Genomic DNA, 14971 nt, shown 5'->3' with positions numbered 1-14971 from the left:
AGAGGACGAGGTAAACAGAGAGGGAGAACACAGACAGAAAGCTACGGCCAGCAAGGGATAGAAAAACGACAACAGAGAGATTGAGAGGCTGGGATAGAGAGGTTGACGGATAGAGAGAGCTGTGTAGAGATGTGTTTGAAACAGGCCACAAGCAGGCCTACGGGGATAGGTCCACGTGGATATATGTATGTATGCATATATGTAGGTTTATACGTTTAGTTATGTGGAGGAGAACAAGAGGTGTACACAAGGCGAAAAGGCGAATAAGAGAATGTTAGGCCTTCGTCGATGAGGAGGAAAGCCTTTTTGCTGTCGTCGCCTGACAGGGCGCCCGCGTGTGGTCCCCCGCAAATACGCGGATGATCGCCGACGGCGAGAAGGAAGAAAGACGGAGATCTGTGCAAGGCCAGGTGGAAATGGACATAGAGAGGCTGCGTCAATCTCCGCAAATGTCCGCTCAAAAGCAAGCAGTACAGACGGTGGAGAAACAGCCTTAGAAACCCCACAACTGTCTCCTCTGTCATGTCTCCTGAAGACAAGCGCTGAAGTGAAGAGAAGCCAGAAAGACGGCGGATGGTGCCGGCGGCCACGAGCAAAAAAGGGCATGCGGCGAAATAACCGAGAAGAGAAAAGAAAACCACGCCTGTTCCCTTTCGTATGCAAAAGCAGGGGACGCCGTAGCGAGACTCAGCCGAATGTCAGTTGTCTTTACTCTCCAGACTCTCCAGAGAAGTCGACGGTCTCTTCTCTCGGCAACTTTGCGCAGCGAGTGTAGACACAGAGAGACGCCTCTCGAAGACAAACGGCGAGGCGAGAAGCCCAACTTAAAACTAGCTTGCGCTTCAGGGGCGAAGCTCGAGACAAAAAGGAAGAAACGGCGCACTTTTTAGCCTTCAAAACGTTTTATTGCATGCACACTTTCCGACAGAAAGCCCCGCGGCGGCCTCAGGCGGCTCATCGCTCATCTCGCGCACGCGAGCTAAAACTCGGTGTCTCTTACACTATTTGCTCCAGCACGCGTGTCGTCATCATATATATCTATATACAAACACTTTATATATACAGATAGAGATATGTTCATGTGTACTTGCAGCACTTCCAGTAGTCCCAAGCATATATATATATATATATATATATATATATATATATAGATAGATAGATAGATAGATAGATAGATAGATAGATAGATAGATAGATAGATAGATAGATAGATAGATAGATAGATACATACATACATACATACATACATACATACATACATACGTAAAAGGATGTGTCCATATACAGTCAGCACTCTCTATACGTCCGGGAAGGAGAGTTTCTTTACGCCCGTGTCGAGATGTTTATCTCCGTTATAAAGAACCCGGTTCGTTCTGCGCGGATTGGTGACGTCAAGGAGAGTTCCCTTTCCCTGGTTCCTGCAGAGAAGCAGTGCACGTGGCAGAAAGAATTGGTGTGAAATTCTGCTGGCACGTTCGGGCACAGAACGTTCGATCCTGCCTGGAGTGGAGGCCGAAAGAGACAAGATCCCTCTCAAGTCACACACCTACAATGCCCATACAGACGACAAACGCCTGCGTCTGGCGGCCCACGTGCTTCGACGCATGCCTCCTAGTATCGAGGCATATATATATATATATATACAGTATATTGAAGCCGACTTTAGTACACTGGTACGAACCAACGCCCACATGGACAAGACAGTTTTTCATGTTCTAGAAGAATCATCTTCGCTTGCTAGTTCGTGGGCATCTGCTTGCGCGACTGGCCTATGGGATTACCGCAAACACGCCGCTTCCTCGAAGTGGGAGGATCGGGGCGAAAGGGTTTTTTTTTCTCGACTTCGCCCCCTCCTAGATAGGAGACTACACCTGTTCCCCCCGCGTTCGCTTCGATTGTCTATCTGTTGGACGTGTCTCTGGAGCGTTTCATGAATAAAAAGGCGTATCTCACCGTGGATACGTACGTGTCTAGACGCACGTAGACAGGTAGATGAGAGAAAGAAGAGAGACGAATTGATGCAAGAAAGCTCGATAGATTTGCTGTGCATCCTTCTAAGATACAGATATATATATATATATATTATATTTATTATATATATTATATATTATATATATTATATGTATTATATATAGGTGTATTTATTTATGGAAGGAGAAGGTAGATTTTTTGTGTGGGAGCCTTTCTGCCGTTTTCGTGAGGATGCGAGAAGATCGAGAGCTTCCATCTTGATCGAGCTATGGATTTTCGTTGAACGAGTGTGATGCAACGAGATGAAAGCGAGAAAAAGGGAGAGAAGAGCACGATACGGAACGAATGCGAAGAGAAAGAAGAAACCTATGAAGGCGGAGAGCTAGGAGAGAACCTGGAAGACTAAACAAGCAGCGCCACAGGGAATGCGCCCAAGTGCCAAGGAACGCAATTGGGGTAGAGAAAATACAGCCAGGAATGAGTGGAGACAGCCGGCGATCTCGACGCTTGACAAAGATTTGATGTTCCAAGCTGTTTGCATCCGAAGCATGCATTTCATCTCACCTTTCTCCTGGCAGAGCAAGTGTGAGGTGATTGGATGTGGCAAGACTCGAAGACAAGGGGAGTCGAAGCGCAGGCGGGACTGTCGAGAGCGGTCGAGATAAAAAACACAAAATGTTGCACTCGACACCAGGCAAAAAGCCGAGGAAGATAGCTCACTCTTCCTCATCATTCTCATTATTCTCCGCAAAGAAAAAATCGAGCGTACACGGTGAAAAGGTGATCCTAAGCTTGAAAGGTTCTACTTTCCGCCCCGTAGTGAAACAAGGCGCTCTAACTGGAGGGGTCAAAGAAGAACTAGAAGCCCGCAGTGAAAGCAGTCCACACGCAGCATGCGATGCCTTTCTCTTCCCGAAAAGATCAGTTCTTGCACTCGTTGTCTCTCTCTCTTTTTCTCTCCTGGCTCCACCCCTCCTCTGAAGGAGCGAGGAAATGTCGACAGACATCTTTCTCTATTCATGCAATAGAAGGAGCGCACAGATGCAGATGCATGCCTTCCCCCTCTGTGGCGTCACACGTCCTCCCCCCCTCCCCCCCCCGCGCGCGGGCGTTTTTGCGCTTCACCAAGGCCCACACATTTTCGAGGTCTTTGTGCACACGCCACCCTTCGACACACGAGAGAAAGAAGTGCTGCCTCTCCACATTTCCTCCGCATCACGAAGAGAAAAAGACGCGGCCGTTCCCCACTCGCACTCGCACGACTTGCCGTCGACTGCATCATTCCCTCCGCGCGTCCTCACTTCTCTCCGCCCATCCACCGCCCCCCCCCCTCCACTCTCTCCACGTTCTCCTTCCTTGGTTTTCTGTCTCCTCTCTTTCCATCCATATCTATCTATGTATATTTGTATGTATATAGGTATATACATAGATATGTATATTTTATATATACATACATATATATATATATATATACATACATATATATGTATATATACCTGGCTCCATGCTTCCCGAGCTCCGTTGTTGCCACGTTCATTTGCTGAGGAGCGGCGCAACGTATTGGGAGAAGGAGGCTTCTTCGAGTCTGACCATGGCCAGAGGTTTTCCCATGTACTTTCGGCCCGCCATCGCCACGACGCAAGCGTCGACTTCTTGCGGCGTGGAGAACTCAAGGATGATGTCGCAGAGCTCGAAGGGCACCTGTGCCTTGATCTTGGGCGAAACAACCACTGCGTTCACGATCTTCCCAGCTTTTTCGCAGCCTTCTTTCACGTCCTCGAGCAAGTCGTCATAGTCCTCCTCTTCCTTGAGCGTCGCCGGATCCACAATCTGCATGATTCGCAGGAAGCGCGTGGTGCCTGACAACGAACACGCGAGAGAAAGGAGAGCGTCCGTACATAGGCGCCACGCACACAGCTTCTTTCGCATACACCCCGCGAGAAATCGCATGTACGCGGGCGGAAAGGCAGCGGAAACAAAGACAGACACCGAGTCAGGCGACCGTCCTTTTCTCGGCAGCCTCCCCAGTGCACACCCGCAAAGCAGAGACAAAAGCTTGTGTCGGGCGGGAACGGGGGTACAGAGAACGCTCGCCTCATCCTCGCGCGCGCGGCTCTTCCCCGTACGGCACTCCGCATGCATGCCAGTCCAGAGACAGCACCAGGTGCACGTCCGCACACACTGGCCTTTCTAAATTCCTCTTCACATATACATTTTTATAGATGCTTGGCCATACAGGCGTCCATAGCTGTACAGACCGATAGAGCTAGTCATCGACCTAGATCTGGACACAGATGAATACACACATATATATATATATATATATATATAGTTAAATAGATGTGGCTATACAGAGGCGCGGGTTGAGTGTAGCGCAGAAGAAGACGCCTTTGGGATATGAGAGAGATGCGTGATGACCAGGACGTCCGTCGGGCATCAACGGAGAGCCTCGGCAAGAGGTTTTTCAAGGTCGGAGGCGTACCGGCGGGAGGTCCGCCGGGTGCGGCGAGTTGTCCGATGAGCATCGCGGCTGCTTGTTGTCCCATGACGCTCATTGCTTGCGTCTGCGCAGAAGAAGTCGTAGAGTAGTCGTTCGGCCTCGAGACCTTGAGGGGAATGCCCATGCAGAGCATTCCATCCATGGTCAGCGCCCGCTCCGTTTCTTCGACAGTGGAGAACTCGACGAAGCCGTAGTTGCCTTTGTCCTTGGCGAACCAGACGTAGAGCACAGGGTTCGCCTCGGGGTCGTTGCAGAACCCGCGGTTCTTCATTTCGGTCCACACGACGTCTTGGAAAGTGCTTTCCGTCAGACCCAAGTGCAGCGGCAAGTTCCCAAAGTACAGGCGGCGCAACTTCCTCGTGCTGTTCATCGTCGCCGCGTCCGAGCCGGCCTGCGTCGAGGCTGCGCCCGTCTTCGCCACCCACTGGAAACCGTCCCAGAAGAGACGAATCGGCTCGTGACCCTCGCTGTCTGCCAGCTTCTGGAAGCCTCCAGCGCGGCGAATGCACTCTGCCTGCATTCTTCTTCTTCTCCTCTCGCGAGACCGAGACCGCTCCCGAGACGTGGAAATGTCCCGGTTGCGACGGGGGCGCGTCGGCGGTGCTGGCGCCACGCCTCTTCCTCCCCTGCCTCCGGGGGATCGCGAGCGACTGCGCGGCTTTTCCCTCTCCCCTCTTCCCCCGTAGCCGCCTCCATAGCCGCCTCCTTGGCCTCCTCCTCCATAGCCGCCTCCGCCGCCTCCGCCTCCGTAGCCTCCGCCGCCGTAGCCTCCGCCGCCTCCTCCCCCGTAGCCGCCGTGGCCACGGTCGCCTCCAGAAGGCCCGCCTGCCTGATGTCCTTGGCCATAGCCCCCATGGCCGTAGTAGTAGCCTCGGCCGTAGTCTCTGTCTCCGCGGTAGGAGCCGTCTCGGGGGCGCATCCCGCCCCGACCGTCGCGGTCGCGCCCTCTGTCTCCTCGCCACGGCTCGCGCCCGTAGCGGTCGCCGTTGGGCGGCATGGGAGCCCCACGCCCAGAATACGGATCCCGGCCGTCCTCCATTCCCAGTACGTGGTAACCAGAGACAAAAAAAGGCGAGAGGGAAAACGCCACACGAGGAGGGGGACGAGAGGGGCGCGTAGAGAGGAAGAGAATAAATACGTTGAAGAGAACGACAAACACCGGCGGTGGTGCGGGGGAGAAAAGGCAGCGAGTACGTGGAGGTTTTGGAGTCCCTGTTCTCTTTCTCCGGTGTCGCGACGTTGTCCGACGCTGTCCTCTCTCTCCGCAGAATCCGAGAGGAGACGGTGGGCGCTCGCGAGAGGCGATTCCGCGGCAGAACGCACCTTTCTTCAGTTTCAACGCGGCGCAAGAGAGGACACGGCGGAGCAGAAAACTGACCGGAGAGAACGAAATGCAGGACGCAAGAACAAGAGAGACAAAAGACAAGCGAGACACCGCGGAGACTCGAGGCTGATTTAACTAGATGACTCAGGGAAGGCAGAGGAAAGAACGGAGGTTTTTGTCGATCTGCAAAGACGGGGGGGAAACATAAAAATTTCACACGGAGAAACGGAGACGGCGACAAACAAAGGAGTGGCTAGTGCGGAGGAGCTGGACAGACTGGGAGGCAATGAAACGAGGGGAGAAAAAGGGAAACGAGAAACTCCCCCCGCCTGCCGTCCAAACGAGAAGTGAAAAAGCGAGTGGTCCCGACAGCGACGAGAAGACCAACTTGGAAGAAAGGAGACAGTGAGAAAAGACAGAGAAACCGAAAAAATCAGCGATAGCAAGAGGAGGTAGAACGAGAGGACAACAAAGAAAGCACCTTTCGCAGCCTGTCGTTATAACACGCAAACGATTTGTAAACGACGACCCCCGCCCGCCATGCGCATGTGGCAGCGGCCGCGGCAACGGTCTCTTCTTCCGGGGTGATGTCCGGCTTTCTTCTTTTGATTTTCGCGTTGCATAAAAAAAGTGACTACGCTTAAATAGATCCACGTACTTTCTTATGGACGCACATATACGGAGATATATAGGCATACACACACATACGGGAGATATAGTAGGTCCACGACCGTGTTTGTCTCGCCTATAACGCGAGGGAAATTTGAAACTCCCTAGAGGAATCTCTCTCCGCGTCGGCGTATATACGGGGCCGCGCTGGGGTCGGCTTATGCGGAAGTGAAGAAACACCCGACCCCACAAGAACGCCCAGGGGGGAGACAGAGAGGGCGAACTGGGAGGAGGGAGCTCGCAAGACAGAGAGACTGCAAAGGCAGCAGGCTGAGCGCGAGGAGCGAGACAAGCGAACACGCGGGAAAAGGAGAGAAAACAACAGGGAGATTAGGGGAGAGATTAGGAAAGTGATTAGGAGGGAGAGATTAAGAGGGAGAGATTAATAGAGGGAGAGAGATTAAGAGGGAGAGATTAATAGAGGGAGAGAGATCAAGACAGAGGGTTGAGTGATATATAAAGTCCGTCCGTCATTTGGTTGAGAGAGGTTTGCTGTGCCGGTTTTTACTCATTCGGCCATGGTGGTGAAAAAGTGGATCCCCCTCTCTTGTCGTGTGCGAGGAGAAGTCACCATCTGTCCTGCTTTTTCGCCGTGTTTTCTCTCCAGGTTTCTCTGTCTGTGTTGTTGCACGTGGAGAAGAAAAGCATGAAACGACAGAAAGAAACATGAGGTAGAAGAGCGCGTTTTCCCCCTTTCTACGTTGAGCGAGCGTCTCGGGGGTGTCGCGGGTGTCGGTCTTCTTTTCGCACCCTCCAACACACGCCAGCGAAAAAAAACTCGGCTCTCTTCACCGTGGAAAGAGGTGTTTTCGGACAAAAACGGTCAGTTCTCGTATTTTTCGAGGAAGAAGACCTCAGAAAGGAGTCACAACACAGAAGGATGCATCCTTCCTTCCGTTCGCTGGGCGAAATAAGAACGGAGACACACAGCTCGCTTCCCTTTCTTCCGTCTCCTCCTTTTCTCTCTCCTCCTGCTTTGTCTCGTTCCCCTCCTTTCTTCATCGAAGTTGTATTTGATATTTTTCGCCAAAAGGCAACGTCTGCGCGTGAAGCAAGAGAAAAGGATCGACGAGGCGATGAGAACACCCCGCGTCTTCCTCTTCTTCCTTCTCGCTCGTCAACGTTCATCTCGTGCCGCTGTTCGCGTGCGTAGATCCTTTCGCCCGTTTGCAGAAAACCTCCGACAATTGTCAGTGCGCCAGGACTCGTGCTGCTGCTACAGTAGCGCCTTCGGCGAGTTCTGAACCCCTTCCAGGAACTCCGATCCTTTTGAACACGCTCTGTACAAAAACTCTCTCTTCCTCTCTCCGTTCTTTTTCTCTCTCCTCTTTCGCTCGCTCTTTTTCTGCAGACTCGAGCGCGACTGTCTTACAATACGCTGCGCGGGGGTTTCGTCCCCAGCAGGTTCACCTGCTCTCGTCTTCCCGCCTGATGATCTCTGCCTCCTCTTCTCGTTTCCGTGAATCTCGACGGACGGGGCTCACGCGTGTGCGGATTCGCGCAACAGCACGAAGAAGAGGAGATTTTGGAACTCGCGCTATAATCCGTCTTTCAACTGTCGCGCTCTCTCTCTCGTCCTCGTTTTCCACCTTTCGCTTTTCCTCTCGGGCGTCCGTTCCACTTCGCGCCAGGATGCCTCTCTGCCCCGCCGCCGCGCGGGGGGGCTCTCCACCGGCCAGCGGGAGGGACACCAAAGGCTCTTCCGCGGCAGCTTTCGCCGCCTCCTCAGCTTCCGCGGCCTCCTCATCTTACGCTGGCTCTAGGGCGGGGAGACACACGCGAGGAGACGCGATGCCTCGCCCGTCCTCCGGCCGGCCCGCGTTTCCGTTCCCCGGAAAAACGAGCAGAGGATCCCCTGGAGATGAAGTGCTCTGCGTGGAGAGCGATGAAGAGGCGGGAGACATCGAAGACACGTGGGCCGACTCGAACCGAGGAGCGAAGCGACAGTTTCGACTGAGCACGACTTCAGAACCCTGCATCGACTTGTCTTCTCCGTCCCCCAAGAAAGACCACGCAACACGAAGAGACAGAGACCCCGAAATGCCCAGCTCCTCTTCGTCTTCGTCCTCTTCTTCTGCCTCTTCTTCCGCCTCTTCTTCCTCGTCTTCCGCTTTTTCTTCGACTTCGGCAGCTGCGTCCTCGCCTCTCAGGTCGAAGGCGCGTGAGGGCTCTTCCGGTTTTCCGCGTCTTGGCGAGCATGAGCGCCAGGCGAACAGTTCGCTCCGCCACCTTGGGAAGGTTCCCGGCGCGTCGTGGCTGGAGCAGGAGCTGCGCGTCTCTGTGTGGGACGGGGTGGGGACGAAGCGTGGGTACTTGTATAACATGGTCCAGATGCAAGCAGAAGTCGCGACGAGTGAAGACAAGAAGGAGACCGTGTCGGGTGAGACAAGCCTCGGAGAGACAGGCGAAAGCGAGACTCTTCCCGGATTCGCCACAGGCCTTTTCAGGACACCTCTCGAAGCTCAGACACACAACTCACGCCTGGCGTCCTGCAGAGAGAGAGCGTTTCAACAGCGAAGGCCTCCTTTTTGCGCTTTTGGAAGGCAGCGCGCGGCTCTCGTGTGTTCACAGCCTTCGTTGGCCTCACAAAACGGAGACGTTTCTCATTCCACGTTCGCCTGCTGTCGCGCTTTGCTTCAGGACTCCATCTCTACTTTGTCTCGGAGACCGGTGCGACTTGGCGCACGTCTCTGCTTCACCGCCCGTACTTTTACATTTCTCTTCGTCGCACCAGAGCCTCCTACTTTGAGCAGCTGAAAGAGGCTCTCATGGATCTCCTTGGCGATGCAGAAGTACGCAAGGCCCTGCGGGCGTCGAATCTCCGATCTCTCGCCTTCCAGTCTGCTGCGTCTCTTGGGGCGCAACCCCTCTCGGTCATTCGCACATTCGCGCATTTCCTCTTTCGTGCTTGTCCTCTGCCGCGTTCGAAGTTGTTTTTCTGATGTCGCCGTTCGTCCTCTTCTCGACACGTTTCGCCAGCTACGTGATCTGTCTGTCTGTCTTGGCTGCCGCCTCTTTTTTTCCTCTTCGTCTCTTGCGCTCCTCGCTGTCTCTTCTCTGTGCTTCGCTTCTTCTGTGTTCTTCTCACTCCTTCTCTTGTCCTTCCTTTCCCTGATGTCCTTCTCGCTTTTCGAGTGGCGTGGCGACGTGCGTTTCGGCTCTCTGCTGCTCTCGTCTCTGCAGGTTCGCTTCGAGAAGACGTTCCGCGAAGACCTCTCCGACCCTGTCCACCTCGGCCCTCTTCTCCCCGGATGGCAGGCGCCGGAGGAGTCGAAGACTTCTTCTCTTCGCGAATTCGTCCAAATCTCGTTTGCCAACGTCAAGCAACTCGTGGACGCGAGAGACGAACTGAGGAAAATCGGTACGCCGTTGAGCGGAGAGGCTCAGAGAAAGTCAGACTCGGCAACAGGAGGGAAACGCGGCAACGCAACGGGCGCCAGAAAGCCATGACGTCTGTTCTCTCCTCCCGCCCTGTCTCGTGCTCTCTTGTTCTTCTCTCCTGCCTACCTCTCTCTTCGTTTTTCTCAGTTTCCTCTCCTTTTTCTTCTCTTCCGCTCTCTTCTCCTTCCCTTTCTTCGCTTTCTCTCTCGAATCCCTCTTCCGGCTCTTCCTCTCTCTTCTTCCCTTTCTTCGCTTTCTCTCTCGAATCCCTCTTCCGGCTCTTCCTCTCTCTCTCTTCTTCCCTTTCTTCGCTTTCTCTCTCGAATCCCTCTTCCGGCTCTTCCTCTCTCTTCTTCCCTTTCTTCGCTTTCTCTCTCGAATCCCTCTTCCGGCTCTTCCTCTCTCTTCTTCCCTTTCTTCGCTTTCTCTCTCGAATCCCTCTTCCGGCTCTTCCTCTCTCTCTCTTCTTCCCTTTCTTCGCTTTCTCTCTCGAATCCCTCTTCCGGCTCTTCCTCTCTCTTCTTCCCTTTCTTCGCTTTCTCTCTCGAATCCCTCTTCCGGCTCTTCCTCTCTCTTCTTCCCTTTCTTCGCTTTCTCTCTCGAATCCCTCTTCCGGCTCTTCCTCTCTCTTCTTCCTTTTCTTCTCTTTCTCTCTCGAATCCCTCTTCCGGCTCTTCCTCTCTCTCTCTTCTTCCCTTTCTTCGCTTTCTCTCTCGAATCCCTCTTCCGGCTCTTCCTCTCTCTTCTTCCTTTTCTTCTCTTTCTCTCTCGAATCCCTCTTCCGGCTCTTCCTCTCTCTCTCTTCTTCCCTTTCTTCGCTTTCTCTCTCGAATCCCTCTTCCGGCTCTTCCTCTCTCTTCTTCCTTTTCTTCTCTTTCTCTCTCGAATCCCTCTTCCGGCTCTTCCTCTCTCTCTCTTCTTCCCTTTCTTCGCTTTCTCTCTCGAATCCCTCTTCCGGCTCTTCCTCTCTCTTCTTCCTTTTCTTCTCTTTCTCTCTCGAATCCCTCTTCCGGCTCTTCCTCTCTCTCTCTTCTTCCCTTTCTTCGCTTTCTCTCTCGAATCCCTCTTCCAGCTCTTCCTCTCTCTCTCTTCTTCCCTTTCTTCGCTTTCTCTCTCGAATCCCTCTTCCGGCTCTTCCTCTCTCTTCTTCCTTTTCTTCTCTTTCTCTCTCGAATCCCTCTTCCGGCTCTTCCTCTCTCTCTCTTCTTCCCTTTCTTCGCTTTCTCTCTCGAATCCCTCTTCCGGCTCTTCCTCTCTCTTCTTCCTTTTCTTCTCTTTCTCTCTCGAATCCCTCTTCCGGCTCTTCCTCTCTCTCTCTTCTTCCCTTTCTTCGCTTTCTCTCTCGAATCCCTCTTCCAGCTCTTCCTCTCTCTTCTTCCTTTTCTTCGTCTCTTCTTCTGCACCCTTTTCTTTTCGCTTCGTCTCGCCCTCTTCTCCCTCTCTTGTCTCTCTTCTCTCGTTGTCTCCGTCTCTGTTGCCTTGTGTTCCCTCTGTTGCTCGAGTCTGCTTGTTTCTCTCTCTTGCGCCCGAAGGAGGGGCTGCGCCCGGGAGATCACGAGAGCACGCCTTTCGACTGCATGCGACTTGGCTTTGAACTTTTGTTCGGCTTTTCTCTCGCAGTTCGCCGCAACCAGGAAGCTCGGGACCGCCAACGCGAGGAAGAACGACTCGCTAATTTCGCAGAAAAAACCAAGGCCAAGAACGGCGCGTTCGCCTCGCACACGCAGTCGCGTTTTGCTGCTCCAGACGACATGAACTTCGCCGACGTCGCCTTCCGCAACTGCGCAGGTGACGAGCGAGACGGCCATGACCCGCAGAGAGGAGGCCGAAGAGAAGATGGCAAAGGCCGAGGACGAAAAACGCGACAAGAACAAGGCGAAGATGTCACCGCACTCATTGAAGATGTCTTTGAAGCTGATGTTCTCTACATCACACGGTAAAGCTCCCGACGACGCACCGTCGTACGAAGAAAGCGGTATCTGCATTTGTGTGTATGTCTATGCAGACGTAGATACACATTCTAGTGGATACGGTTACACGTTGGCAACTAGGAACTGCGCAGCTGTGTCGCCGCTTGAGGAGATTCACCTTTTTCCTCGTGCACGTGACCGCGCCCGTAGCTGTCGAAGATACCCTGCGGGTTCACATCTGTGTATTCGCATGCGTGTTTGCGTATCTTCCTCTGTTTTTCTCTCCGTTTCTATATGAGTAAAGGGGTCGGGCCTTGATCTCTATTTCCACGCGTAGATATGGATGTCTGCGTTCGCTGGTCTACCTCGATGCGTATGTTTTTTCCCATCTGTTTACCTAACGAATCAGTCACTATCGAGCAACGGAATCCATACATGCCTCTGTCTTGTTCCCACCCGGCTTGTGTCTCCCTCTGTCTCTCCGCTACGTGCATGAGTCCCTGCGCCCACACCCTTACTCCCTTGTCTTCGGGTTTTTCTCACATGCATACGACTGCATGCAGGCTCACCTACCAACGATTCGATATATATATATATATATATATATTATTTGCGTGCGTATATATGCGTGTAAATGCGTGTAAGCATGCGTCTCAGTGCATGCGCATGCATTGGCTTTTTTCAGGTGCTGCATAGACTTGAAACTGCGGTGCGGGCTCTGGCATGACGTCCACCGTTCCAGTTCCGCCTTGGCATCTCCCGTGGCGGTAAGTGTCTGCGGAGCGCCCGGCCGAGGTGCGAGAAGAGCGCCTCGCTGCGAGAGAAACGGTCTCGAGCCTGCAGAGAGGCTTCCAGGCTGCTCCGGTGTTTCGTTTTTGCGGTCCTTTCTCGGCGCTCTCTGTCGCTCTCCGAGGAGAGTGGCGTTGAGAACCGCGCGGCGGGCGGAATGCAGATACGGCCTCTCTGGTTCTGTCTGCTTTATCTCTCTTTTGGCGCTGGTCCCTGGTGGCCTTCGCTCCCTACTCTTCACCGTTGTTTTCTTCCTAGGGCTTTTCTCTCGCTTTCCCTTCTCCGCTTGTCTCGGCTGTTCGCTGCCTCTCTTCCCTGCCTCTCTTCTCTGCCCCGTTCGGTTCTCACTGTTTTCTCCTCCGTTTTCCCTTTTGTTGCGTTCTCAGCTGACGCCGCTTCCCAACTGCGCAACAGCGCCGCCTCTGCGCGTCCTGGCGTGGGATATCGAGTGTAGCAAGCAGCCCCTGAAGTTTCCCGACAGCAACACAGACCACGTGATCCTCATTTCCTACATGTTTAACGGACAAGGGTACTTGATTGTGAATCGCCAGTGGTTGTCTGAAGACATCCACCCGTTCGAGTTCCGCGCGAAGAAAGGCATGGAGGGCGCCGGTCCGTTCATCATCTTCAACGAAAAAGGCGAGAAGGAACTTCTCACGCGCTTCGTCCAACACGTCCTCAAGCTCCGCCCGCACATCCTGGCGACGTACAACGGGGACTCCTTTGACTTCCCTTTCGTCTACAAAAGAGGCGATGTACGGCCCTGCAGTGTGCTCGCCGACGCCTCGCTGCGATCCGCATGCGCCTGGCGCTCTCGACAGGCGCACAGCTGCACAGTCTTGTGTCTCTCTGTCTCTGCATGTTCGTACCTCCTTCGCAGTATATATATACATATATATATATATATATATATACATGTGGCCATATACCCCCGTATATATGGAGATCTATTTATTCATCTCCATGTCTGCGTGTCCACACATATCTATCTGCACGTTTTTATGTACGGAAATGTGTAGATAGAAATGTGGATACCCGGAGTGAAAGAGAGAGCGGACGCGCTTTGCCTTTCGCCATTGTTTTTGACGGCGTTTTTGCGTCTGTGTCGGAGACAGGTGGTGGATGTCTATTTTTATCTGGTGTCTGAGGAGGCGTGCGTTGTCGGTCTTGCTCTCTTTTTCGGATCGTGTCTTTGCTGGCAAAGCTTCTCGGCGTGCGTATCTGTTAGTGTTGCCGCATCGGGAGAGAGAGTGAACCGCGGCATATATCTTTGCGCATGAAATGTGTGTCTCGATTCGGGTGTACATTCACTACACCTGGATGTATGTATGGCTGAGGGTTGGCGATTCTCTGTTTCGACAGGTGAATGGCCTGGACTTCATTTCTTCCTTCGGCATCACGCCCTTCACCTCTGACAGCTCGTACCAGGGGAACAGCGCACTGATTCACATCGACTGCTTCAAGTGGGTCGAGAGAGACTCGTATCTCCCTCAAGGATCCCGCACCCTCAAGCTCGTCTGCAAAGAGAAACTCCGGTTCAATCCCGTCGAAGTTGATCCGGAAGACATGGTAAGAGCAGGACTTAACGCGCGAATCGACGTAGAAAGTTTGGCGGCACATGTTTTGTGTGTCTGGTGCTGTGGCCCGACCCCTCGACACTCCCTCCTGTCGATGCAGAAGTTCAAGTAGAAAGGTGCATGCACAGCGGTGAGACCTACGAACCACTTACGCACATACGCACAGGTATACACATAGAGAGAGACATGGCAGATCAAGATGCGTTTCTATATGCAGATGCCTCTACATACACTATACATCGACGTCTATTCCATAAATGTACATATATATATATATATATACATAGACATACATATACATATATATACATATATATACATATATATACATATGTATATCCGTCAACGCCGAAAGAGAGGTCGGGCGCAGGGGCGTGCCAGCCGAACGCGTCGAGTCCGAAGCGCTCGCTGGATCTCCGTCGAGCAGTTTTTGTTTTTCCTTCTTTTTTCAGGTGCCTCTTGCCCTGAATCGACCTCAAGAACTCGCAGTTTACTCAGTCTCCGACGCCGTTGCGACATTTTTCCTCTATGAAAAATACATCCACAACTTCATTCTCGCCCTATGCACCATCATCCCCATGACGGTACGTCGCCTCCCGCAAGTTCCGCGTGCGCTTAGCTCTCTATAGGTCGCCCTAGGTGGGGGTCGGTAGAAACAAGCGGATACATATATGCGGACGGACGGCGCAAGATATACATATATATATATATATACATATATTTATATATATATATATATACATATATTTATATATATATATATATATATATTTATATATATATATATATATATATATATATATATATATATATATATATATATATATATATATATATATATATATATATA

General features: G+C 52.5%; 2 protein-coding genes across 2 annotated transcripts in view; one reads left to right on the top strand and one right to left on the bottom strand.

Annotated features, from left to right (window-relative positions):
* Positions 1-3504: 3504 nt before the first annotated feature.
* Positions 3505-5510, bottom strand: NCLIV_010390 (novel protein (Zgc:77804), related; the record flags this gene model as incomplete). Its single annotated transcript, XM_003880554.1, has 2 exons — positions 3505-3830; positions 4454-5510. The coding sequence occupies 2 exons, from the start codon at positions 5508-5510 to the stop codon at positions 3505-3507; spliced, it is 1383 nt and encodes a 460-aa protein (XP_003880603.1).
* Positions 5511-8096: 2586 nt separating this feature from the next.
* Positions 8097-14971, top strand: part of NCLIV_010380 (DNA polymerase, related) — a gene marked incomplete at both ends in the record, with an annotated part of 21392 nt that continues 14517 nt past the window's right edge. Inside the window, 8 exons of the mRNA XM_003880553.1 lie at positions 8097-8844; positions 9105-9256; positions 9648-9825; positions 11466-11781; positions 12441-12522; positions 12931-13299; positions 13907-14113; positions 14741-14760. Of these exons, the coding sequence (XP_003880602.1) occupies positions 8097-8844; positions 9105-9256; positions 9648-9825; positions 11466-11781; positions 12441-12522; positions 12931-13299; positions 13907-14113; positions 14741-14760 (2072 nt within the window). The remainder of the gene's footprint in view (positions 8845-9104; positions 9257-9647; positions 9826-11465; positions 11782-12440; positions 12523-12930; positions 13300-13906; positions 14114-14740; positions 14761-14971) is intronic.

The sequence above is a fragment of the Neospora caninum genome, chromosome IV (assembly GCF_000208865.1).
Source record: "Neospora caninum Liverpool complete genome, chromosome IV".
In the NCBI taxonomy this organism is placed as follows: Eukaryota; Apicomplexa; class Conoidasida; order Eucoccidiorida; family Sarcocystidae; genus Neospora; species Neospora caninum.
Note: the sequence above shows the minus strand (reverse complement) of the source record. Positions and strands in the feature narration are given on the sequence as shown.